Source organism: Eschrichtius robustus, chromosome X (assembly GCF_028021215.1).
Source record: "Eschrichtius robustus isolate mEscRob2 chromosome X, mEscRob2.pri, whole genome shotgun sequence".
NCBI classification, from domain to species: Eukaryota; Metazoa; Chordata; class Mammalia; order Artiodactyla; family Eschrichtiidae; genus Eschrichtius; species Eschrichtius robustus.
In genome coordinates this window covers 50,059,184-50,085,759 of record NC_090845.1, presented here as the reverse complement: position 1 = coordinate 50,085,759, position 26,576 = coordinate 50,059,184, and the positions used below count along the sequence as shown (strand labels likewise).

Sequence of the window (26,576 nt, the reverse complement as noted above, 5' to 3'; positions counted from 1 at the left end):
ATCCCCAGATCATAAGATGAGTGGTTATGGTATTATGCTACGAAGGTGTTTGGCATTGAGAGGGGACTGGGGAGGTTTGGCTTTGAAAGTCTCTGGGAATGCCTCTCTGATGGACATGGACTGAGATTTTGCCTGAGTCCCTTGAGTCCAATATCTCCTAAGTATCTGACTCTATATTCTTTTAAAGTTACCCCAAGATCCCAAAGGCCACAACCAGGACTTAAAATGCTGTGGAATTTAAAATGATGGAGGTTGTAACAGAGGGTAGATATAACAGAGGGCGTTCCATAGGGAAGAAATCGTATGAGCAATGGCTCCTAAGTAAGAGAAGGCAGGGCACATCTGGTAATAGTGAAGTGTTTGTTTGGAATATATGCAGTACTCAGAAAAATAGCAAGAAAAAGCCTGGAAAACTAGTCAGGGCTAGATTTTGGGAGAGTCTCAAAATCAGAGTCAGACATTTCTTGAAAGAGTAGTTTATGCTCATTGTCAGGAATACCTCACCTGCAATTCACAACTCAACTCACTGCAGTCATAAAACTGCTGCATGGCATAGACTCCCAAACAGTGGCTTCAATAAGACATACATGTATTTATCTCACTTAAAAGAAATCCAGAGTTAGGCAGTCCAAAGTTTGTATGGTGGCCCTATGAAATTGTTAGAGATCCCGATTCTTCTCAGTTTACTCCTCCACTATCCTTAGGGTGTGACCCTTATCCTCATGGCCTTTATTCCAGGAGGCCATGTGTCCAGGTAAAACTCAGATTTTCTATTTATAGGGAAGGAGAGGAGAATGTATACTGGAGTAAACAGTTATCAACCTATGCCACAAGTGTGAAACTATCCCCTCCGAGGTCACCAGAGACCAGACCACTACCTGACTGCTACAATCCCTATACATTTTTCAGGACTTTTCTTGACCTCTGGGTAGTATTCAACACTATTGACCCCTCCCACCTTTTGAAATATTCTCTTCCCTTGGTTTTGTGGCATTACTTTCTCCTGCTTTTCTGTCTCCTTGGTCATTACTTATCTGTCTCTCTCCTGGGCTCCTTTTCCTTCACCTATGCTGAGGTTGCTGTTGGCCTCCAGGCCTCTTCCCTGGGCCCCGTCTCTTCTAAGGTTTTTATTCTTCCCAGGCCCAGGGAAGAGCCGTTAGTATTCCATATCTTAGTGAAAGGGGTTACCATATACACATTTGATCTCTCAAATTAGATTCCCAAGAGTTGCCTTTGACACTTCCCTCCTCCTCACCCCTTTCCCTACATCCAATTATTCATAAAGCCTTGCTTTTTATTTCTTTAATATCTTCTGAATTCAATCACTTCTCATGATCTCCACTGCTACCACTCTAGGCCTAACCACAATCATTGCTTACCTGCATGACTACTCTCCCTTTTTCCAGGAAGACATCTAATTCATACTCCTAATGGGTTAGGCAGCTAGAGTGGTGTTCTTTCTAGAACACAAATCTATGTTGCATCCAAGCCTAGAACCCTTCAATAACCTCTCAGTGTTCTCAGGATCAAGACCAAAGTCTTTATCTTGGCATTCAAGGCTTGCCATGATTTGAAAGGGATGGGAATTTGGGGTACTAGAACTGGAAGAAAGGAAGGGCTGTGTCTAGTGTGAAATAAAGCCCTGTAGATGGGGGGAGAGAACCTAGGAGGCAAGAAAGTGGTGAGCTGATGTCACAAACTTGGAGGGAGCAACAATTTAGAGAAAAAGTCAGGAGAACAGAAGCCCACCATGAATATCTGTGAAGTATGTGTATATGTGTGCATGTGTATGTTGAATTGTCCATAGAACATAGGGATTCATATTTTATTTGCATAATAGAGGAAAAGGTGACTTCATAAAGCAGAAGACATAACCATTTGAACTACTTTTGATATAGGAAACATATTGAATATTAATTCTATAACTGACCACTGTGTTGACTTTTATTATGGTTTCTAACAACATTAATTGATGCTCTCAGGTTGTCCAGGTCTGCATTCATATACTCTGTAATTAATGATAATGTTGTCTACTTTCAATTTTTTATACATCTTATTTTGTTCTCTTGAATAGACCCAATTATTGATACTTATGTGAATTTATTACGTGGTAAAGGTGCCATTTCAAATCAGTGGGGGAAAAGATGGATTAATTTGCACATGGTGTAGGGATGAGGCTATATTTTTGGAAAATAATTAATCCTTATACAAAATAAATGTTGGAGTGATCAAACATTTAAATGTAAATAATTAAGCCATAAAACTGCTTGGAATAAAAGCAGTGATTATTATAACATAGGAGTGTGGAAAGCATCTCTAAGCATGAAGCAGAATCTAGTCATGGTAAAGGAAAACCTGATACATTTCACTACATAATAATTAAACCTTTTTGTATAGCAAATATTATCCTAAATAACATGAAAAATATTTGTAGTATATGCAACACATAAACGTGCAAGAGACATTGCTGGTGGAAATGTTATTCTGTGTATCTTTTTAAAGTTGACAAGTTTTGTATCAAAATGGAGTCAGCACTGCTTGTAATAGTAAATAAAAAATGGAAACAATCTAAATGTCTATGTATCTTGGACTGGTTAAATACATTATGGGACATTTACAGAGAAAAGATTATGGAGCAGTTAAGAAAAATGTGCACTATGGAAAGCTGTTTAGAATATATAACTTGGAAAAAAAAACACCAAACCCTGGTCACAGAACAGTAGGTATAGTGTACCATTTGTGGGGAGAAAACCCAAATAATTAGTATATAAATAGAAACAAACCTGGAAGAATGTATATCAAAACGTTAATAGTGGTTGTTTCTGGGGCATGAGATAAGGGTGGCCTTTCATTGGTATGTTACATATTTCTGCATAATTTGAAATTTCACAACTACAACACGTTACTTTTGCAATAAGCAAAAATATATATATATACATAAAAATAAATATATTCAATGAATGAATCGCTTTGAGGCGGTGGTTTTGGTTTGGAATGGCTTCAGACCGAGCCTGGTACAGTGGCATAAACACGGGCTTCGGCGTCAGACAGCCCCGAGCGGGGCCCCATTGCCCCACCCCCGAGGAAGGAGAAGGGGGGTGGCAGGGGGCTGCGGAAAGGGGCTGGGCTGGGCTGGGCTGGCTGCAGCTCTAGTCCAGGAGGCTGAGACTTCGAGAGGGACTGAGAGAGGGCAGACGAATTCCGGACTCGCTAGAGGACAAGGTGAGGGACGTTGAGATCGGGGTTTCCAGACAGTGGTTCCAGTCCACTCGAACCTAGAGCCAGGCAGGTGGGCAATTTTTACTGCACCACTGAAGCTAGGGGAGAGGTTACTCGGAGTGGGATGTAGGCAACGAAGACGACCGAGAGAGTAGGAGGCTGTATGGACTGGAGAGCAGAGGCTAGTTGAGGAAGAGGGGGAGAAAAACTGGGAACCGGGCGTGTTGAGTAGTGGATGGAGAATATGAGGGGGAAGGGGAATACTGAGGGGAAGTGGAAATTCAGAGAAGAAAACAGGGGATGTAAGAAGGGTTAAGGAATACTGGGGGAGGGGGTGCAATGGTAGCATGAAGGAGGATGTAAGGAATGGGAATAAGGAATTCTGTGGGGTAAACAGGAACAGCGATGGAGAAATAGGGAGCAGGGAGCAAGGCAGAGGGAATACGGAGTGGTACGGAGTGGGGGATAAGGAATGAGGAGCGGGCGGGGGGAAGGGCAGACTGGCTGGGACGGAGGCCCCCTAGGGAGGCGGAAAGGGGCGGGACCACTTCCGGCCTGGAGGGGGGAGGGCAGTCTCTGAGTTTATGAGGGGCTTAGAGGGAGTGGACGCACTCAGGAGTAGTAGAAAGACGAGGTGAGCAGCGAGGCCCAGCTCTGGATCCGAGCCCGGGAGGGGTCGGCCCCACCCGCTGGGATCTGGAGAAATCCTGCTCTAAGGACCGGATCGTACCGGATCCATCCGGCCGCCGGGAAGGGAGAGCACAGGACCCTGTTTGGCTGGGCCCAAGATGGAATCACTAGCTCAATACTGATTTGAGGAGGGGGGTGTATTAGGGAAGGGACGGAACCAAGATGCGCTTGGCCCCTGTTTGGAGAGGGGCGTATAATGAAAAAGGGCGGGACCGGACGGTGCTGTGGACTTGGGCTGGATGTCGGTAGGGGAGGGGCCTGGACCACCAGACGCTGCGACAATTTGAGAGGGAGGCTTGTTGGGGAGGGGGCGGGACCGAATGGTACTACGAACTTGGAGAGGGGCGTGTTGGAAAAAGGTACTCGACTGAGTCTCTATTACGCATGCGCACTATGGATCTCTGGAAAGGGGCGTGTAGTGAAGGGCCAGCTTGGAGACGAGCCAGCTGCCGAATGCGCATGTGCACGGTGGACATCAAAGAAAGAGCTTCTGCTGGGAAAGCGGGCGGGGCTGAGACGGGCCCTGCAACGGATGCGCATGCGCACTGTCGACTTGCGGCTGGGGGGGGTGTGCACTGGGAAAAGGGGCGGGGTCCTCAGAGCTGCCGCGCTGGCACATCTTCCTGGAGTAGGGGAGGGTACGGCTGCAGAGAATTGAGATCTAGGCGCTCTGGATTACTGAATTTGAGAACGGAGTCCTTGGGGGGTGGGGGGGAAGGTTTGGGATTGGGACCCTAGGGAAGGTGGGTATCAGCCTCCAGGCAGAGCGGGAGAGAGGACGTCAAGTGAGCTCGCCTCTTGACCCAGGCCTTCTCTTCTTCAGGCTCAGCTCTTGCCAGGCCAACTTGAGACATGTCTGACACAAGCGAGAGTGGTACGGGTCCAACCCACTTCCAGGTAAGCCCTCCTTCTGCCCTCTCCCTAGCTGCTTTTGCTCTCCAGCCCCTGTTGCTGCCCCAAATCTCTTGGCACCTCCCCTCCCCAGCCCTTCTCCATCTACCTCCCTGCTTCGTTGCCGCCTCCCTCCCCCAAGTAGAGGGAGGGAGGAGGGAAGGAAGGAGGGAGGAAGGAAGGCGGGAGGGAGGGTAGGCCCGCCCCTCTTCTGCTCAGAGGAAAGGGAGACCTTGTTGGGCTGAGGTGGTCAGAGCACACTGCAAGTAGGAGTTAGTATAGGTCAGAGAAGTGAGGCCCTGGAATTTTGGGGCCATTTGCCTAGTTGGGGGTGGGGAGAAGGTCTGTGAGCTTCCCTGTTTCCTCTTGCAGGCTGAAGCTTCAGAAGAGGACCGTGGCTTGAAGATGCAGACCCTATTGACAGTGACCCAGAACTTGGAGGTCTCAGAGACACCGAAGGCCTCAAAGGCACCAGAGGTCTCAAAGGCCATGAAGGTCTCAAGTGCTGCAGGAGTTTCAAAGACCACAGAGGTCTCAAAGGCCACAGAGGCTCAGGAGGTATCTGCCACTCAGGCCTCAGCTACCACTAAGCTGACTGATACCCAGGTTCTGGCAGCTGAAACGAAGAATCCGGCAGCTGAAACCAAGATGCAGAATACTGACCCTCAGGCTGTGACAATGCCTGCTACTGAGACCAAAAAGGTCAGCTGTGGGGCTGATACGAAGGTCAATACAAAGACCCTGGAGACTGAGGCTGCTGCCTCTCAGGCTCTGGCAGATGAACCTGAGCCTGAGGGTGCAGCTGCACAGGCTCAGGAGAATCAGGATACTCGGCCCAAGGTCAAGGCCAAGAAAGCCCGAAAGGTAAGACCCTTGTCTTTCTATTTCTCTCAGTTGGTTCATGGTTCTGTAAACCTTTAGAAAGTTCCCTCTGCTCATCAAGGCTGTGGCGGGACACTAAGAGAAATGTGATATAATTCCTGTTTTCAGAAAGCTCACAGACTGGTGGGCACATGAGACAGGAATACGAACAGCTGCAATCTGAACGAAATGCAGTTTATATTTACATATTAGCTACCATATGTCAGGCCTTAAGCTAGGCACATTCACACAGGTTATCTCATTAAATCCTGAAAGTAATCTAGTTTTGTAGAGAAGGAAGCTGAGTCCCAGAGAGGTGGAGTGACATGTCCAGGGTGGTATAAGCAGAGCCAGTGGTGCACACAGGAGGAGAAGCCTCAGGCCCCACCCTTGGGTTGCTCCTGGCCTGGTGGGAAGGTGAAACTCCTGCTTGGAAAACAGTGAAAGACAAATCCAAGACTCAGGCTGTTACTACAAGGATGGGATTAGAGGGGACTTCAGGAAGAGAGAAGATGAGGAAAAAGGACCATCTGCACCATCTGGCAATGTTGTGCTTGCTCTCCATTGATGCAGGTGAAGCATCTGAATGGGGAAGAGGATGGCAGCAGTGATCAGAGTCAGGCTTCTGGAACCACGGGCGGCCGAAGGATCTCAAAGGCCCTAATGGCCTCAATGGCTCGCAGGGCTTCAAGGGGCCCCATAGCCTTTTGGGCCCGCAGGGCATCAAGGACTCGGTTGGCTGCTTGGGCCCGGAGAGCTTTGCTTTCTCTGAGGTCACCTAAGGCCCGTAGGGGCAAGGCTCGCCGCAGAGCCGCCAAGCTCCAGTCATCCCAAGAGCCTGAAACACCACCACCTCGGGATGTAGCCCTTTTGCAAGGGAGGGTAAGAAACCTGTCCTCTCCACTCAGCGTTATTCACTGCTTTGCCTGCCCTCTTCTCTGCCATCCTCTCAAGTCTTCTGCAAGCATGTTTTGATCGTTCCATCTTTTCCTCCTCTCCCAGGCCAATGATTTGGTGAAGTACCTGTTGGTTAAAGACCAGACGAAGATTCCCATCAAACGCTCAGGTAGAGTTCTACTAACCCTCCTTCCCCCCAGCTCTGTTCTCCATTGCCCTCTCCCCCATGTGCTGAGGGCATTTCTTGCTCTCCTGCTCCCACTTATGTCCTCCTAAAGTTCTAATTTGGCAGTAGTAGTACCTCTGTTCATTAGCTCAGAACCTGTTTGTGCCACCCACAGCAGGGTTGGTAAAGGGTCTTTAGTTTGGGTATGGGGGCCACCCGGCTTCACTTCTGCCCAGGTGCTCGCAACACTCTCCCCTTGCAGACATGCTGAAGGACATCATCAAAGAATACACTGATGTGTACCCTGAAATCATTGAACGAGCAGGCTATTCCTTGGAGAAGGTGAAGGGGCGGACCTGGGGGATGGGTGCAATGGGGTAGCCTTGAATCAAACAAAGGTGTACATGTCTCTTCTGGGGGGTACCACAGAGACTAATCCAGCCCCATCACTGTGAGGATGGGCAGACAGTGGCCTAGCAAGGGGCATAGACTAGCTTGAGGTCACACAGCAAGTCAGTGGTAAAATCACAGCTAGGACCCAAGCCACCCAGCTTAGTCCTGACTTCTGTCCACTGCTGGACATGTCCTATAATGTACTTCAGATGCTCATCTCTCCCTTTCATTCCCCACTCTCTGGCTGCCTAGATTCCCACTAATCACAAAGATGATGTTGATTAAAAGTAATGCATTTGTTGCCTGTTTGCCATGTGCTGGCCACTAAACTAAGTGCTTTAAGTGCATTATCTCACTGATGTTTCTCTCTCTCTCTCTCTCTCTCTCACACACACACACACACACACACACACACCCCTAGGCACAGGGGGAGCTGTGGGATGCCCAGGAAGCTGAATTCTGTGATCTCACAAGCTGTTTTCCCCATCCGCAGGTATTTGGGATCCAATTAAAGGAAATTGATAAGAATGACCACTTGTACATTCTTCTCAGCACCTTAGAGCCCACTGATGCAGGCATACTAGGAACGTAAGCTGGGAAAGGGCTGGGGTGGGAGGGAGGCTTCTGCTTTTGCCCATGGTACTACTCCATCCCTGTCCTCTCCCCACATCCCCTTAGGAAGTCAGAAAAGACAGAGCCTAAAAACCCCTATTCTAGCTCCTGCACGTAGTTGGAGCCCTGCACACAATAGTGATACCTGATTATGATTGACTGGAGGATGTAGAAGCCTGAGGCAGGTCATTCCTACTGTCAAGTTTTCTGTATCTCCAGAAGCTTCCCTGTTGTTGCTTGTCTCTTCCTATTGACCTTGGTAGAGTGGTTCTCAAGGGAGGGCTTCCTGGTATGGGTGAATCATGAGGGTTGAAGGGCAGGAACATCAGTGGGGCCGTGCCTAGAATTCTTTTGGAGCTGAGGGGTCTGGAAGAGAAAGAAGGGACTCACATTGGCTGGGTGTCCGGGTTGTACTGGGTTGACAAGTACAAGTACAATTCTATCCTCTCAGCAACCTGGGGAGAGGAGAATGTGATTTTCCCATTTTATGAATAGGAGAGTCTAAGTGCCTTGCCCAGGGTCACATAGAGCTTGAAGCACAGACTGGGCAGAATTCTCTCATATCTGAAGAATCTGGGAGAAGCTAGCCTAGTGAGCTGGCTGGTGTGTTTTTTTTGCAGATGGCTGCTGGATGTAAACCTTCTCTCTGTCCCATTATTCCCCTAGGACCAAGGACTCACCAAAGCTGGGTCTCCTCATGGTGCTTCTTAGCATCATCTTCATGAACGGAAATAGGTCCAGTGAGGGTGAGTGGCTGGGCTGGCAGCTGAATGGGGGATCATGGTCGGAATTCCACATGTTCATTTTCTATCCCTGTTTCCTTTTGCCTCCCCTTGCAGCTGTCATCTGGGAGGTGCTGCGCAAGTTGGGGCTGCGCCCTGGGTATGATTGGGCTCTGTCAGTGCTTGCTGTCTGTGTTGTCCTTTGGCAAGAGAAGATGGTCCCAGGATTGCATCAGCCTGGTGGTCTGGTGGAGTGGGCAGGGTTGCTGGACTGGGTAGAGGGTCCAGGGTTCTGACCTGGGTGGATGGGGAAATGGTCCTGAACTCTGCTGTCTGTCTCACTGACTCTTGGGCTTCTGTGGAGCTTCCATCTTATGTTGGAAGCCTCTTTTCTATGTTGGAAATGTCTCTGCCCACATCTGGGAAGTGCAACAGCCCCGATTATATTTATCTATGTATGCAATTATGTATGTATGTATGTATTTTATCATTTTCTGCTGTCAGGATACATCATTCGCTTTTTGGGGATGTGAAGAAGCTCATTACTGATGAGTTTGTGAAGCAGAAGTAAGTGTCTGTCTAGTGTTCCTGTGTTCCATGCATTTTGCCTGTCTTAGAACTGAGTAATAAAGCTGTGGTGCACGTGCGTGTGCGTATGCAGGTGGTAGTTTATTCCTGAGGTAGTGGCAGAAAACAGAAGCACACATTTCCTGACCTACTTGTACTCTCACATATGCCTTTGGAACAATTCTTCAAGGGAGGGATTGTCATCACCAGTATTGTACGCGTGAGGAAACTAAAGCTCAGAGAGGTGAAGTAATTTGCTCAGGGTTATTATACAGGTAGCAAACCGAAGAGTTGTATTTAGATCCTGGCCCCAATACCTTGGTTCTTTTTTACTATGCTAGCTAGGGCTTCATAGAAATTAATCTCCATAAAGAAATGCCATAGAATGGTAGCTTTAAGCAGCCAGGTACTGTGCTGGGGTCTTGACTAGTACATCTCATTTCATTTTCATAACTACCCTGCAGAATAGCTGCTGTCACCTCATCCCCTGTATCAGTTGAGGAGCCTAGGGCTCGGAGAGTGGAAGTCTGAGCATGGCCCCGGCTGGTAAAGGATCCATTTGGACCTGAAGCCCAGACCTCCTGACTTTTCTGGCCAGGGCCCACCCTGTTCTTGGTCCTTGGAGAACATGTGGGCACTCATACAGGTGTACCAGCACACACCTGTGGGCTCACACACAAATGGTCGAGAGTATGTATGGAGTCCACTGCTCTTGGTTGACTGTTTCTTCCCGTACAGTCATTTTCTAGGGTGGACTGTCCCAGGGTTCAGCCAGGCCATGGACGAGCCCCGTGGTGGGGTGTGCTCAGAGCAGGGGACCTGAAGAAATGGCTCCTCTGTTTACAACACACCCAACAGGAACCTGGGTTATTGTGACAAGGGGCACAAAACTCGTGGCCTTCCTATGAACAAATACCCTACACGTGCCCCCTGCACCTCCACATGGCTGCTGGGCAGGACCAGTGAGATAGGGCTGAATATTGGAAGAAAAGCTGCAGTATTTAGTGGGGGAGTTTGCCACCTAAATGCATGAGTGGGCCATGAGTGGTCTTACAGACATGAAGGCTTTGAACCTCTCTTTTCAAGGTACCTGGACTATGCCAGAGTCCCTAATAGTAATCCGCCTGAGTATGAGTTCTTCTGGGGCCTGCGCTCTTACTATGAGACCAGCAAGATGAAAGTCCTCAAGTTTGCCTGTAAGGTAATTGGAGAGCTGTCCAAGCTTGGCATACCAAGAGCATGGGGTGCCACTGTTTGGGGTAGGCTGTGTGCAGAGCAGCCTGCAGCTCATGCATGAACATTCTGAAGCCTGTATTAATGTGCAAACACTTTATCTGAATAGTTTAATCCTTACAACTGACATGTCATTGCCTTACTGCAGATGAGAAAACTCAGGCTCAGAGAGGTTGTCAGGTGTTATGTCCAAGGTCGCAGAGATAGTAAGTGTCAGAGCAGGGATGGAATATTAGGTGTATAATTACTAGTAGTATTTATTGTATTACTATAATTTGCATCCTGTAGGCGCTCAGTGCTCAGATTCTGATCCTTCAGATGGTTGTTATTCCTGTTTCAGGTACAAAAGAAGGATCCCAAGGAATGGGCAGCTCAGTACCGAGAGGCAATGGAAGCAGATATGAAGGCTGCAGCTGAGGCTGCAGCTGAAGCCAAGGCAAGGGCTGAGATTAGAGCTCGGATGGGCATTGGGCTCGGCTCTGAGAATGCTGCTGGGCCCTGCAACTGGGACGAAGCTGATATTGGACCCTGGGCCAAAGCCCGGATCCAGACGGGAGCTGAAGCTAAAGCCAAAGCCCAGGAGAGTGGTGGTGCCAGCGCTGGTGCCAGTGCCAGTGGCAGCTTTGGTGCTAGCACCAGCCTGACAGCCACTCTCACGTTTGGGCTGTTCGCGGGCCTTGGTGGAGCTGGTGCCAGCACCAGTGGCAGCTCTGGTGCCTGTGGTTTCTCCTACAAGTGAGATTTCAGGTATCTATTTAGACTTGGGGGCAGCCGGGCCTCATGGGAATGGGATGAGGAGCTGGGTGGTTATAGGAAGGCCAAGGTTGGAGGACCACATGGAGAGTGTGAGAAAACACTACTTTTGGCATTTTATTCCTTCTTTTTTGGTGGATATCAATTGACTTTTTGATTTTCTTTTACTTGTGTTTTCAGATATTCCTAATCCCAGCAGTCTTTCTCTTCGAGCCAGGGTGCATCCTCAGAAACCTACTCAACACAGCACTCTAGGCAGCCACTATCAATCAATCGAAATTGACATTCTACATTAAATCTATTTGCCATTTCTGAGTTTATTGCTTTTTTTGGTGGGCTGTCACATTTTGGTATCACATTTTAAAATGAATTGGGAAAGTTTCCACCTCAATCTGTGCTTAGCTTTAGGTGACATTGTCAAATTCAGTAGAGCAAAATTAGCATGTTTCTCTGGGATAGGTTGGGCCCCATCTCTAGCCTATAGAGCAGGCAGGATTGCAGTGGTGTGAGGAGTCATGGGGATTATAGGCATAGAGGGCACACTTCGAAGAAGAGCCCTGAGGTGGGCAAGTCTGGAGCAGAAAAATAGAGGAGATTGAACAAGTATAGACTCTCCTTTTGAGAAATTTGGGTGAGACAAGAAGGAGGGAGAGGGAGGTAGCTAAAGGGAGATACAGGAACAAGTAGGGATTTTCTTGGGAAAAGAGAGAGACTTGGGCAGGCAGGAGCCAAAAGACAGGGAGATGTTGAAGGCTGACTCGTGCAGCCCAGTCCCTGAGGAGGTGGGTGGGGAGGACCTGTGGGAAGGGACTGTACAGAAAGGACTTGGAGAGGGGACTGTGGAAGGATGTTAGGCAGTGGGGAGGCCCCAGTAGAGCATGGAGTCCATGGTTTTTGGGAGACCCCTTCCCCGTGGCAAGGTGCTCAGTAATCTTGTAGGAATCAAGATGAGTGTTAGTTTATTCCAAGGTTTTCGTTCTGTTGTTTGGTTGTGGAATAAGGACAAGACCAAGGGCAGTGAGTGTGAGTCTGAATCTTCGTTACTGTATCCACAGTGTCTGACACATAGTAGGTTCACAGAATGGTGGAAGAGATGGACCATGGGACCCAGGCAGGCTTGGTGAGGAAGATGAGATTGTGTGACAGACTGGGAGACAGTGCAGGGGTTTGTGGACAGGAGTCTCTGAAGTCTATGAACAAGGCAGAACATTAAGTGAATGTACTAAGTGCCTGCTACGTGCCATGTTCTAGGTGTCTGGGAAGGAATGTTGAGAGAACTGGAAGGATAAACTGGGGCACTAGTCAGATGGTCAGACAATGGGATGATTATATTTAAGAAGACAGCAGAGAGAACTCTGGGTGATGGGAAGGTCCAAGGAGTAGGTGGTTAAACGGGAGAGAAGGTGATGGTTCCTAGACATGAGGGGTCAATGGCCTGGGAAGATGGGGTATTGGTTGGGTTATCCATTTGGACAGTGAAATCACCCAGGATGGAGGCAGGAGTTGGGGTAGGGAAGAGCACTGTGAGGCAAGTGCCAAAGTCCCCTCGTGTAGTTGAAGATGTCCTCCCAGCTCCAGTGCCCACTAAGGCATGCGGCCCGCAGGCAATCAGAGATCCACCTTTGCCCTGTTTTGGGGAGTATTTCCCTGAACCTTTCTTTCCAGGAAGCTCTCATCATCTAATTGCCACATTACCAGACTCCTTATCTGGGACAGAGTCTTGCAGACAATGAGGCTCTAGTAACAGCTGCCTTTCCCCTCCTGTAGACTCTGTAAGCAGTAAAGGAACAAGGTTTGCTGCTTAGGGAACAAGATCTAAAAAAGAAAAAGCTGCACCTGGAGCAAGTTAGTTCCTTGCCTGTGGTCATGAATTGAGACCTGCTTTTGCTGCCGAGGTGTTCTTCACTGGAGGCAAAGGTTCTTCGATTAATTCCATAGGCCATGGTCCCCTCGGGGTGGATAGTACCTGGGAGAGGTAGACAAGGCCAGAGGCAGCTTAGACCTAGGAAGGACTCTCTAGTGGGTGGGTACCACGTCCAGGGCCCTCTCAGACTTCCAGGTGATGTCCATCTGAAAATGGAATGGGCTGGGGGGGGGGCGGTGATGGTGAGGGGTGACAAGGAACTTGGGGACTATGATTCTAATAAAAATTTAGTTCAAAGTGCTTGATAGAGATAAGGGTGAATCAGTCATGAAGAACTCTGACCTTCCCACTTACCTTCCCTCTGCAGACCACTAGGTTTGCAGGGCTCCCTGCCTCTTCTCCTTTCCTACAAAGCTTAGACCTTGACAGGACAAGTGATGGACTTTTTCTCACTACCCAAGTGTAAGGACTGAAGGCATGTGAGGCAGGGAGGAAGAAATCAAGTCCAGTTCCAGGCAAGTGGGGAGTGGCCAGAACTAGGAAGAGGGAGTGCCAGGGGAAATGGGGATAGACCCTGGTTCATGTTTTTTGTCACCTTTATCAGCTTGGAGGCCACTACTACAATGAAAGAACTCCCACAGTAAATCATTAATTCCAAATAATTCTAGAATGTATCATATATCCTCCATTTGGCTAGGAGTGGGAAAAGCCCCTAGAGCAGTTTATCTATTTTTTATTATCACTCCCCAAGAAGCCTATTTGGACATTTTTGTCCTAATTGCTACCCCCCATGAAATTTGAATACCACAGATAAACTGTATATCTATTTAATAACTATGTACATTTGCACTTTATACATAAGAAGATATTTTATTCAATACAGGGTTTATAATGACTAAATAAAATGTTTAAAAGTTTAACAATTTGTAAAAGCTATGAACATTTAACTTTATTTGCTGAGCAACTTTAAATGTAACCTATTTACACTGTAAGGTATCAGAGTACATATGTAAATTAGCAATTTATATAACTGATGATATTAGCAGTGTAATCAAAATTTTAAAATACTATTCAAAACTTATTTTTTCAGCAGAAGTAAAACAAATGAAGTTTTAAATTAATTTCTTAAAAATTATTTTTAGTGTAATTAACTTTTAAGTGTTGCTGGATATGAGAAAACTTAACTAGCTGCTGGATATTCATTCAGGTATCATCAACATTTTTCTTTTCAGTACTTGACATAATTAGTGATAGATTGAATAACTTTTGTAGAATTAAATAAAAGCCATTTTTCTTTAATTCTGAAAGCCCAAACAACACACAGAGCCACTGAGGATCCAACATAAAGGCAGTCAATGGCAGACAACAGGCACAAGCAGGTCACTTCTGCAAGAATGAGCAATAGATTGAAAGTCTTCCAATCATAGCCATCTATTTGCCATGGTTCTGTAGTGTTGATCTTGCATACATTTTGTGTATTTTCCTCATTGTTTCTCATGTGAAACCCAAGAAAATCCAGTAACAGAAATTAAATATTAAAGAGTAAGATTCCTCAGGTAGGGCTGAGCTTTAGAGGGCCACAAACTATTGTAATTTTTGTGAAAGTTTTTTGTGATTTTTGTCCCCCACAAAGACCAATTTTCACTCCCTTGGGGGGTGATTACCCACCATCCTATCTGCCCTTTACCCCTGCATTGAGAATAGAAACCCTACAGCAACATTTCACCTGGACTCAATAAAACAAGGTAGAATGAATGCTGAGTGGGGTGTGGGGAAGAAGAGAGAGAGAGAGGGAGGGGGAATGAGAGGAAGAAAAGAAAGGAAGGGAGGGAGGGAGGAAAAGAAAACAAATATCTACTAGAGACCAACCATTTGTGAAAAGAAAATGGATAACAATATTTTTCTCCAAACTTACACTTTCAAAAATGCTTTGGTTCAACATAATACTATTAATCCATGTACAATTGCCATTCATCCCTTCAAAAGGAGATCACCCCAAATCTTATTACCTACTATCTCCAGCCTCCAGTCTAGGAATTTTTGGGTGATGTCCTTTCCTTTTCTACCTACCTCGCAACCCATTCTAGATATGCTACAAGCTATGAACTAGATTGTACATTGAACCACCATGTCCTGTGAGTGTATGGGTATTGTATCATTTGGATAATCTTTGGATCATCACTGTGTATGATGTGGATGAAGGTACTAGGGGATTTCCTGGGACTCATATATTCATATATAGAAGGTAGATTAAGCCCTGCTCCAGTGGGTCCAGCAATCCTGAACTGCAAGTTGTGTGTTATGCTCCTGAGACCCTAGAGGTTGCCTCCACAATGACTGTGTGGAATCTGAGCTCTTGGGGGTCCTACCTGTATTGGCTGGCTGTAATATGCATTGACCTTTTGCCACTGAACATGGCAGTGCTAGGATCATGCAATGAATCTCCTGAGTTCCAGACATGCTCTTCCCTACCCCATTGTGTAGCAGAGAGATTCCCTATTTCCCCTTGATAGTTGGGACCACTCATCCCAGCCACATAGTAAGCACCCCTTTCTTTGCCTATTGGTTCAATGTCATGAGGAACTCCAAATGGCCAGGTGGAAGTCTCAACTTCCTGTGAATCAAATTTTTGCAATTGTTTCACTAAGTGAAGTGATGAGAGGTGCCATTCCCATTTCCACCCTTTGGTTTCTAGACCTATGTATTCTGTTTATGGGAGAAAGAGCATCATATATTGGTTGTTGATTCACAGAATACACTGAATTCTGCAGGATAGCCCCCAGACCTCACAAAGTGTTGTTTCCTGTCACCAGAACTAAATCTTCCATAGGCAACCCCACCCTTCTGCAAAGGCGGTTGCTTATGGGTGATCACCCATCGTCGTTAGACCATTTGTCTTACCTCTTTCACTGTGAAATGTGTTCCTTGACCAGAAAAAAAAATTGTATGGGATATCTCAATGATGTACAAAGTGTATAAAGTAATTAGAAAATCCAAGGATGGTGGTGCTGGTAAAAGCACCAGGGAAGGCAAATCCATTCCAGAATATGTGATTATTTCCATAAGGATAAATTGATGCCCACTCCCTGATGGAAGAGGCCCAATCCCTCCATCATCCAAGGACTTGTTGGTCTCCCCAGGAAATGGTGACATATTGGGGTTTCTGCTGTTGAGAAATTGGGCACTCAAGAGTGTTGGTAGCCAAGTCAACCCATGTGATGGTAAATCCATGTCAAATCCCTGCATAACATCCATCCCTTCTACAATGGCAGTTTTGTTCACTGGCTCATCTAACAAGCACTGGAATGTCTAGAGAAAGAGGTTGACAGATTTCCACAGGCTGGGTCATCATGCTCCCTTTTGTAAGCATTCACACGAGACACAAATATTCTCACACTCAGCTCATTCCAAGAGATCCGTTCACTTACTCCTCATATATACGTACGCAAAGCAATTAGACTGTGCCTTACACGTAATAAGTGCTCTCTAAGTATTTTGCTGCCTTGTTGTTATTGCTCAGTTCTCCAATCTTGTTCCTTCCCAGTGTCTGACCATCTGACAAGACTGTTAATTGGCATTGATCAGTGCCCCGGCCAGGTCACTTTCTGAATTAAGAGATCAACCAGACGCACAGCTCCGAGTTTTGCCTCCTAGGAGAATTTCCCTTCCTTACTTCCCATCAGGGTCACATCTAAGTGGGGCTGTTAACTTCCAGTTAGTTCCTACTTATCATACAGCATCATCTGCAAACCATGCTCCTGGGTTTTTTCTTCTTCAGTGAGCTGGTTACTGGGAACTCACCACAGGGGCCTAGAAGTGAGCTGAGGGAGAGCAAGCAATGTGGCACGAGTAGGGACTATGGGAGTTTGTGCCTCCTATAACTCGCTTTTGCTTTCCGGACCTGCTCCAGACTGACTTTATTTATACCGCTACTCTTTGGTGATGGAATGTTGTTATTTTATTTATTTATTTTTTTAGAATTTTGGTAGGAACTTTATAAATTTATTTATTTATTTATTTTTGCTGTGTTGGGTCTTCGTTTCTGTGCGAGGGCTTTCTCTAGTTGCGGCGAGTGGGGACCACTCTTCATCGCGGTGCGCGGGCCTCTCACTGTCGCGGCCTCTCTTGTTGCGGAGCACGGGCTCCAGACACGCAGGCTCAGTAATTGTGGCTCACGGGCCTAGTTGCTCCGCGGCATGTGGGATCTTCCCAGACCAGGGCTCGAACCCGTGTCCCCTGCATTGGCAGGCAGACTCTCAACAACTGCGCCACCAGGGAAGCCCTGGAGTGTTGTTATTGCCTGTCCAAATTTATGGCTTGGCGGATCAGATGGCACCAAGCTTAGGATGGGCAGCTCAGTTTGCGTGGTCACTTGGGGTCCCATGGTTAGGTGTTCAAACTCTACCAGGGCCAGTGATTTAACTTTGTTAACTCAATCATCAGGTGCCAGGAGCTGTTTCTCAAAAGGAGGGTAATTATTTGACAAAGAGCATGGCTTATGCTCCAAAACTCTAGAAAATTGTGCTTTAATTCTCTGCTTGGGGCTTGTCACAGGCCCCACGCATCATCCCAATCTGTCACAGACGCTCACTCAACTCACTCAGACATTTACTTGTTCATTCCACAAACCTCTGCTAGTGACTACAGTGTTCATGGCCCGTGCTGGGTACTGGGGTGGCCTGTTCTCAAGAACAGTGAGGGGAAACAGTGACAGCACCAAAAGGAACCACTTGCGTTTGTGGGAGCCCAGATGAGCAAGTGATTCACCCTTCTTCTGCATATAGGCATGTTATTAATCACAGATGTTGTGTGAGGAACATCTGCACAAATGTACAGTTACAGGCACACATTTTTATGTACAAATATAGGCATTGTGTACACGCATGCTATTATGGAATACAAGTCAGCAGTCAGTGTGCTCTGGTGGAAGGAGTCCTGACTGGGAGACAGGCGACAAGGGTTAAACTACCCCGGCTCCCTCACAGGGTCCCTGTGTGGCCTGGGGCATGTCCCTGGCCCTCTCTGGCTTCATGTCTACTGCCTGTAACATGCGAAGAGCATTAGCTCACCCAACCTGGTCTTCGTGAGCGTCACGTTAGATAGTAGACGGGTAGCACACAGAGTACTTTGTGCCCCAGGAGACTTATGTCTTCGCTAATTTATCTTCAGTTTACTGATTGAGTGAGCCATCTGCTTTTTGATGGCATTCTGACTGATGAAGAGAGTAAATGGGAAAGAAAAGGGGAATGAGTGAATGTGTGAGTAAAGGAAAGAGTGGGTGAATGTAATGTGAGCAAATGCATGAATGAATCAGTAAATGTGAATGAGTGAATGACTGAATGAGTTGATCAGTAACCTTTTCCTATTTATTCTACTAAGGGATGCAGAGGCCACACTTGCTTTCCTCTGGAATCACCACTGAGAATGGAAGGGCAATGGGAGGACAGTGTGAAGTGCAGGCTGCCCCAGAGGACATCATCTCAGGCCCTGTAGGCCAGAGAGACATCCTGGCTGCCAGGCTTGCTTCAAACTTTATCTCAAGGTGTTTGTTTGTTTGTTTGTTTTCATCTCAAGGTGTTTGAAGGCCACACTGGCTACAGTAGAATCGCTATGTGAGCTGTCAGAATACAGATTCCTGGACCCCACCCTCCTGGAGTCTGCTTCAATAGGTTGGGGAGGGGCCCAGGAACCTATCTTTTTGACCCATTTGCAAGTGAACTTGATGTCCAGTCAGATTGGAGAACCACTGATCCGGCCTAGACGCCTCCGCTGAGGGACAAGTGGACAGGCACAGAGAAATCACCCATGTCATGTGGCCACTCTCACTAAACTGTTTAGCTTCGGATGTCCTACCTACTTGGACCCTGCTGACCCAGAGAGACAGTATGGAATACAGACAGGAGAGAGACAGACACAGACCTGGGTTCAAATCCCAGCTTTGACCTTCTCCAAAGGTGGGGCAGCAGGCAAATCACTCACTGGCTCTGCTTCACTTTTCCCGTCTGTACGATGGCGACATGCAATCGATGGCCCAGGACCACTGTGAGAATTTGAGAAAATTCCTCTCTGCAGATCACCGGTACAGAGTAATGAAGACCTGATGATAATTGTAATCATTAGCATTATCGAGCACTTACTAAGATCCAAGTATGGTTCCAAATGCTTTACATAAATGATCTCATTGAATTCGCACAAACACTGTCTATGAAAGAGGAGCTATTATCCTTCCTGTGCTACAGATGAGGAGCCTGAGGCTTAGAGAGTGTGAATAACTTGTCCAGGGGCCCACAGGCAGCATCTGAGTCCTTGGAGCCTGCACGCTTAAACCCTGAGCTATAAATGGCAGCTCCCTCCCCCCGTTCCCCTTAAAGGTTAAAACGGAGGGGAGAGCCAATCCTGTGGGGATAAAACAGAACAAAGACCTCTGAAAGGAAGGAAGCCAAGGGAATGTATGTAAGCAGGCGCCTCAGAGAGTATGGGGGCTCAGTTTGCCCCTAAGCTTCCTGACAGCTGTAGCAGGAAAGGGGGGTGGGGAGCAGAATTCCCTAGTTTCCATTTTCTGGAAAAAAGGAGGCACAGAGGCATGTCTAAATGGACATTTGTCTTGGGCTGAAATTCCAGAGGAGTTGATCTTGTGGCCAGCTCAGCAAACATCCGGGACCAGAAGTTCATCTGTGATTTCATGAGGCGCTAAAAGTCTTATTCACACACGTGATTCTGAGAGTCAAGAAGCCAGAGGGGGAAGAAAACACATGAAATTCTATCTAGAAGAGAACGTTGCTGGGCTGCAGTTTCCCACAGCAGTAAGGGGCATGGGAGGAGACCGAGGCCCTGACTGTGTATCTGTCTCTCTCCACAACACACACGACACGGTCTCTCCGGGAGGAGATCCAGGCTCCTGGGGACGTGACACTCCTCCAGAGACTGGGCTCCCGGGATGGGTGGCAAATGAGCCAGGATGAAGTTGTGAGTGAGGGCCAGGCTACCAGAGCCTGGGAGCTGAGTGGGGGCTGGGTCTGTCAGGCTGGGCTCGTGGAAGAGGCAGAGTAGGGGGAGCTGGTTGTAGGATTGGGAGAGGAATGTAGCATTTGGGCCGGTGGAGGGGCGTTGCAGGCAAAAGGAGCAGCAGGTGGTGCAGGGCTTACTTCTCACCCTCCCCAGATATTGCCTCTTTTGATGTCCCTTTACCTGGCTTTCTGCCTGGCGAGCTCTCCATCCCACCTACCCCCTCCCCACCCATGCAGGTGAGGCTGACTCGCCCCCATCCACCAGGATTGAGAGGGGAGAGACCAGTGTCCGAATTACCGTCTGCGCGACACTGCAAGACCAGTCTGCCTTCTCCAGTTCAGGCATCAGGGCCGACTTCGTGGTCCAGTATGATGTAGTCATGGAGGACATCGTTGGAGACGTGCAGGTGAGAGGGCCAGGAGAATGGAAAGAGCGTGGGCTCTGGAGTCAGACAGGCCTGGGAAACAAGGCGCTGGCCTCCACAAGGTGCGCGTTTGTTTCTCCCTAGGGATCAGTGAGGACTAGTGAACACGGACAGGACGGTGTGTAGCGACACATGACTTCACACCTGGTGAAGCACATATGTCCCCCAAAGAGTTGGAGACCCGGAACTGTATAAACTGAATCAAGATCCAGTTGAATACATTCCTAACTGAAGCAAGTCATAGCCCACTCTTAACCAGACCTTTTGGAAAGGCAACCATTGGCCAGTGATTAGTCTCTCCCACTTTCTGCAGCTCTGATACTCTCATGTTCTCTTGGGCTTTCTGGATGTCTCTAAGTTTTAAAAATTCTTTTTGCCTCACTTGAGCCATTTGCCTAAACAGGGAGCCCTTAACTTCTGAGCTCACACACTCACGAAGAACGTGCAGAGGTCCCACGCTCTACCAGAGGGGTAGAGGCTGATCCGGGACCCTGGGCTTGACAACAACAATTGCATGGCAGCCTGAGATGTCTGGTCCCAGCCTGCTTCTCCCACCACACCTCTCACTGCCTCCAGCACACAAACCATCCTCCAGCTGCCCCACACCATGCCACACCACACACCAATGTCCCAAATCACCTGCACCCGCCAGTCATCTGTGCCTGATTATGTGCTCATACTATCTGCCGCCCTGGGAATGTCTTCTCCCTCCTTTCTCCACTGGTGAGTGTCCTCCTCATCCCTGAAAACCTTGCTTCAGGGCCACCTCCATGATGACCCCACCCCACGTACAATTCCTCTCTCTGCTCTGGGCTAGTATAGTGCTTTGGTTACACCTCTCCTCATGCACTTACTTACTCATTCATATGTGGACTCATCTCCATCAAGCAGGAAACTGCTCTAGCCCAGTCCTGCCCTCAGTGACTCTGGGAAGTCAGGAATGAGTTGGACACAGCCGTAATCTCCCTTTGGAAATGCCCCATCCTGAGGTAACCCAATACATAGAGCCAGAGCAGTCATAAAAGGTTCTAAGGGCTGTGTATAAATCTGTAATGGGTTACGTATGGATACCACTGAGGAGGGTTTCACGAGAGCCTTCCTGAACGAGTTGGCCTTTAAGTTAGCATAGGAAAACTGAATAGACTTTACCTCCACCTGGACCGATAGGATGAAGGGGAGGGCATGCAGAGAGAGGGGAATAGCATATGCAGAGGCACAGAGGTATAACAGAGGCCTGATGTGTAAGGGGAATAGAAGGAATTCACCCTCTCAGAATAGGAGCTGAGGGTATCATGCCAGTAGGTGGCAGCAGGGCCTTAACCTGGTGTTCTGGGGTGTGTGTGTGTGTGTGTGTGTGTGTATGTGTGCGCACGCACGTGTGAACTGAGGCATTTGTCTGCTTGTTCATTCTTTACCTCTCCCACCATTGCCTGGAGTAAAGATACAGATAGAACAGACGGAACTAGGCATTAAATAGTACGACTGATACTCCCATCCACTGTGTGCTATGATTCCTGCATCCCCCAACCAAGAACCCCTCAATTCACCTCCCATTTTACATGAGTATGCCCGCCTTTCAAAGCCCAACACATTCACTCCATGGGCACCTAATCCGGTATGCCCACTGCTGGCTGATGTCAGGAACCCTGAAGTGAATCACACACAGATCTTATTCACTGTCTCCAGGTGAAACAGAGAGACACGAGAATGACGCAAGATGAGAAGTGCTTTGTCAGTGACAACATAAGTATGATGGAAGCCATCATGAGGGGTGAGGAGGTCAGGGAGCCTGACCTGGGTCTTAAAGAATTCAAAGAAGTGTACCAAGTTGGGAAGGGGGCTCTCAGAAGGCAAAGGCAGTCTAGTAAACTGAGGGCTGCATGATACAGAGAATGGAGGCTGGAAATATCCAGGGGTGTGTAGGGAACTACAAGTAGATTGGAGTTCCTGGAGTGTTGATTTGAGGCCCAAGAAATGCTAAGAGGTGAGATTGAAGGCCATGAGTGCTGCAGGGGCTTGATAAGGAACATAAAATTTATGTTGAACATGCCCAGGGAGCCCTGAGGGGGAATGACGCTATGAGGTTTGTGTTTTGAAAGACCAGACCGTGCAGCTGCTACAACGATGCATGGATGGGAGGGGCCCCAGGAGAAACAGGGAAACCCGAGGGAAAGGAGCCCTAAATTTGGGCTTCGTTAGTTTGGGATGGCGAGGAGGGGTGGACCTGAGACATATCCAGCAGATCAAACCAGCATGAATTTGTGGCTGGTTGGATGTGAGGAGTGAGGGACACAGGAGGATTCAGGGGTGACACTCAGGTTTGTATCTGGAGTGACCATGTGCATGATGGTGCCTCTAAATGACAAAGACACGCAAGGGTGAGACGGGAGGAAGGTAATGAATTTGTTGTTTGAGCAGCATACATTGGAGGCTTCAGCCATCCAAGGGAACAGGTCCAATGGTGAGTGGGTATGAAGTTGTGGAGGGGGAAGAGTGAAGAGCATTGGACTGGGGAAAGAGCTGTGGGGTCAGCAGTGGAGATTCAGGGGTTGAATCCAAGAGAGCTAGGGAGGTGACCCAGGCCAAATGTATAGAGTCGGAAGAACAGATCCAGGACGGCAGTTGCTAAGGTAGAGCTTCCCAGTCTAGGAGCTATTGATCTCCACAGCCCTTGGGGTATCTGGCCCCACGAGCTGCCATCAGCCTATTCAGGGCTCTAAATCCCCACCACTTCCCTCCACTGTGCTACACAAACGTAATCATTTTCTTTGCATGCCATGACAGACAAATATTAGGCAACACTGTTTAAGGGACACGGGGGGAAATGCAGCTGAAGAAAGAGACTGAATCCGATGGACCTGAGAGCTGGTAGGAGAATAAGGAGCGTTCATCATCTCTGAATCTCAGGGGAAAAGATTCTTCTGAGGACCAGAAGTGATTGTCAATTGTGAAATAATATATCAGGGAGGTGCAGTCTGATGAGAACTGAAACACACCCACTGAGTTTTCCAACCAACTGGTCGTTGCTACCTTTGGTGAGAGATGGATCAGCGGTGGGGCTGGAAGCCAGTCTGCAGTGGGCAGAGGAGTAAACCGGAGGTGAGAAGAGCATTACAGCTGTCGAGTTCATTACCTTGGCATGCTACTGGGAAGAAAGGAGCTGATTTGAAGTTTGGGTGGGATCGGGATGAATGGAGGTTGTCTTAGTGGATGGAAAAGACACCAACATAATTTTTTTTAATTAATTAATTAATTTATTTATTTCTGGCTGTGCTGGGTCTTCGCCTCTGTGCGAGGGCTTTCTCCAGTTGTGGCGAGCGGGGGCCACTCTTCATCGCGGTGCGCGGGCCTCTCACTGTCGTGGCCTCTCTTGTTGCGGAGCACAGGCTCCAGACGCGCAGGCTCAGTAGTTGTGGCTTACGGGCCCAGTTGCTCCGCAGCATGTGGGATCCTCCCGGACCAGGGCCCAAACCCATGTCCCCTGCATTGGCAGGCAGACTCTCAACCACTGCGCCACCAGGGAAACCCTAACATTTTTAAACTCTAAAGAAGACCCAGTCGGGTGCATGGGCTGGGTCGGAGAGTAGGAGTCTGGCTGGTGGAGGAGGTACTGGAGGCTGGGCATGCATGGGGTCAGGGAAGGATTGTTTTGTCTTTCAGTAGAGGGAGGAGGCAGTCTTTCAGTAGAGTAGAGGTGTGTGGACCCTGTGCAAGGGTGGGGTGGGCAGTCCAAAGGACATGGCCTGGTGCCCTTAATTTTTTCATGAGGAGGGAGGGGAGGCATTTCCTGAGAATGGGGTGGCATGACAGCTGAAGGGAGTGTGAGAGGTTGGTGACCTGGGTCATGCCTCTGGTTTATATAATAGGATGTGAGGTGTGGGGCCACTGGTGAGCCTGGGACCATGGAGAGGTAGGAATGTGATTTTCCCAGAAGCTCTCACCTACCCAGGTATGGGAAGAACACAGAAGGACAGCTGGACTCTGCCTGTGGCTTGGGCAATTGCAGGATGGTTGACCCAGGGCTTGGGGAACTGCTGTAGAGTGCCAGGAAAAAGTGCAGACAAAGCCTACGCTTGTGCTTGTGAATTAATTCAAAGGCTGGGGTGGAGGGGAAGAGCAAGATGTCCTCCCATCTCCTTCCTGCTCTCCACCACCCCCCTCCCGCCCTCCAAGACGGGAGGAGATAGTGTGTCCAGCTTTGTGACCAGAGAATGCCTGAAGGGCTGAGAGGAGAATAAGCTGGTTATCCCAGGACAGAACTTGCTTCAGGCTCCTGGGCAGCACAGACCCTCAGCAAGCCTATACTTCCTTAGGCTGAGCTGCCACTGGTCCTGGGGGCCCTTCCAGCTTCCCCCTCCGCTTCCCTCAACTGTCCCAGGCCCCAGGCTCTGCAGAAGGAGAGATGGAGTGGGGGAAGGGGGTCAGCAGCCAATCATATCCCCGATAGCCCAAGGCATCTGCACCTGGTCTAACCAATCCCCTCTGAACAAATAGCTCACTCAGCCTCTGCTCCCTCCTCCCCTCCCTGCTCTGCCCAGCAACAGCAGAAAGGAGGTTTAAGGAGGAGAGGGAGGCCCTGCAAACTCCCAGCCCCTGGCAGCAATGGAGCCGGGCCTCAGGCTCACTCTATAGAGGGAGGTTAAAACAACACTCTCAGTTCCTGGAGCCCAGGCAAAACGTCCCTAGGGGCCCTCAAGACTATGCAAGCCCAGCTCTCACAGACAGGAACTCACATATTACAGAGATCCTGATCCCTGGAGCCTTGGGCCACAAGCCAGTCTCATTTTCTCCACAGCTCAGGGGCAGGCCCTGGGCTGGCAGCCTGACCAGCAGAGATACACTTCTGGTGGAGGAGATGGACATTGAGCAAACAATCCCACAAATGCCTATTTAATAGCAACAGTGATAAGGCCTAGGAAGGAAAAGAGCAGGGTTTTATGCAGCAAAATAAGAGGGGACTTGATTTAGACTGGCTTTCACAGTTTTTGTTGATTCCACTTCTTTTTTCCCAGATTTGCGATGGCTATTTTGTTCATTACTTTGCACCCAGAAGCCTTCCACCTGTTGAGAAAAACGTGGTGCTTGTTATTGACGCGAGCGGCTCCATGTTTGGTACCAAAATGAAGCAGGTAACAAGGACCCTGGGGATCGTTCATAGCTCTTGATTTAGAAAGCTCAGAAAGCAGAGAGTGCTGGTACAGTGGTTCCCTGAGACAAGACACCCTGCCATCCCATCACCTTTGGACCTTATAGGCCTAGGCCTACCTTAGAGTCTTGGTACCTTACATATCAGGAGCCATGTAGACATGGAGCCACAGAATCCTAGGAACACTGAAACATAGGACTATGGGGCCTGAACCCATCATGAGCCTCAACCACAAACCTCCAGGTCTCATAAAGGCCCAGAGTCATAGAGACTTTGGGCTAGAGTACTCTGGCATCATAAAGCCTGAGTCAAAAACATTAAAACTGTAGTCATTTTAGATTCAGAACTGTCAAGGGACCACAGCTTTGTTTTGCTTGGTTTTGTTTGACTATATAGTCAGAAGAATACAGTGCACTGGCCTTATAGTGCTTAGAAGCCATAGAGTCCCGGGTCCATCTAGGCTTCAGTCTTGTACCCCACCTACAAGAGCACCCTTGAAACGAATCCTGGAGCCATAGGCCAAAGAGATTTTGACTTTAGAGCCTGAATCCATAAAGTTCTGGAAGCAGCGTTTCAAACCATAGTACTCTAGGGTTCTAGAAATATACAGTTCTAGTGTCTTGGGACAGTGTAACCTTTTTACCTTTACATTTTGAACCACAGAGTCCATGGGACCTAAGGCTAACTGACTTGTGTTTTATGAGAATATAACCATACTGGGAGAAGGGAAGTATTGAAAACTGTCTCCTCTAGCCTTTAATGTATGGGAAGGGATATACCCAACTCCAAACTTTTTTAGTCTTTCCATTTCATCTAAGGCAGGAGAAAAGCTGAAAGAAGTTATGATGAGCATATTCCAGGGGCTAGGTGCCCTAAAAGACTGAGACCTAATCCTAGAACTATAGAATGTTTCTCCTCCCCCCATGCATGACCACCATATCAGCTGGGTTCCTGTGTAAAAGCAGGAGGTTACAGTTGAAAGAACTGGAAGCCTGTACTCTATTTATGGAAGAGTCTCTAGGTAAACCCAAGACAACATAGGAAACAAAAACAAGGACTCTAGAAACAATTTTAGCCTCTGACACCCGCAAATGCAGCAACCAACAAACACAACCTAACTCCTAACAAGA

At 48.1% G+C, this 26,576-nt stretch overlaps 2 protein-coding genes and 1 non-coding gene across 7 annotated transcripts in view; all 3 read left to right on the top strand.

Annotated features, from left to right (window-relative positions):
* Nucleotides 1–3,131: 3,131 nt before the first annotated feature.
* On the top strand, nt 3,132–11,319 carry LOC137756803 (melanoma-associated antigen D2). 5 transcript variants are annotated; one of them, XM_068533336.1, is made up of 13 exons: nt 3,132–3,222; nt 4,733–4,806; nt 5,173–5,664; nt 6,235–6,543; nt 6,664–6,727; nt 6,987–7,066; nt 7,611–7,705; nt 8,396–8,475; nt 8,569–8,611; nt 8,956–9,018; nt 10,105–10,219; nt 10,592–10,998; nt 11,185–11,319. In XM_068533336.1, exons 2-12 carry the CDS (start codon nt 4,762–4,764, stop codon nt 10,988–10,990), a joined length of 1,785 nt encoding a protein of 594 aa, XP_068389437.1. In that variant the 5' UTR covers nt 3,132–3,222; nt 4,733–4,761; the 3' UTR covers nt 10,991–10,998; nt 11,185–11,319. The 5 variants fall into 5 exon arrangements, with proteins under 5 accessions (XP_068389437.1, XP_068389439.1, XP_068389438.1 ...); XM_068533338.1 differs by lacking the exon at nt 3,132–3,222 and adding an exon at nt 3,794–3,853; XM_068533337.1 differs by lacking the exon at nt 3,132–3,222 and adding an exon at nt 4,493–4,547.
* LOC137757533 (small nucleolar RNA SNORA11) lies at nt 9,815–9,943 on the top strand. The gene has a single exon (XR_011072376.1). It is a non-coding gene; the product is annotated as a small nucleolar RNA SNORA11 (small nucleolar RNA).
* Nucleotides 11,320–18,885: 7,566 nt separating the features above from the next.
* The window catches only part of ITIH6 (inter-alpha-trypsin inhibitor heavy chain family member 6), a 32,630-nt gene continuing 24,939 nt past the window's right edge, over nt 18,886–26,576 (top strand). The window contains 3 exon segments of the mRNA XM_068532615.1: nt 18,886–18,910; nt 20,077–20,282; nt 25,313–25,429. Of these exon segments, the coding sequence (XP_068388716.1) occupies nt 18,886–18,910; nt 20,077–20,282; nt 25,313–25,429 (348 nt within the window).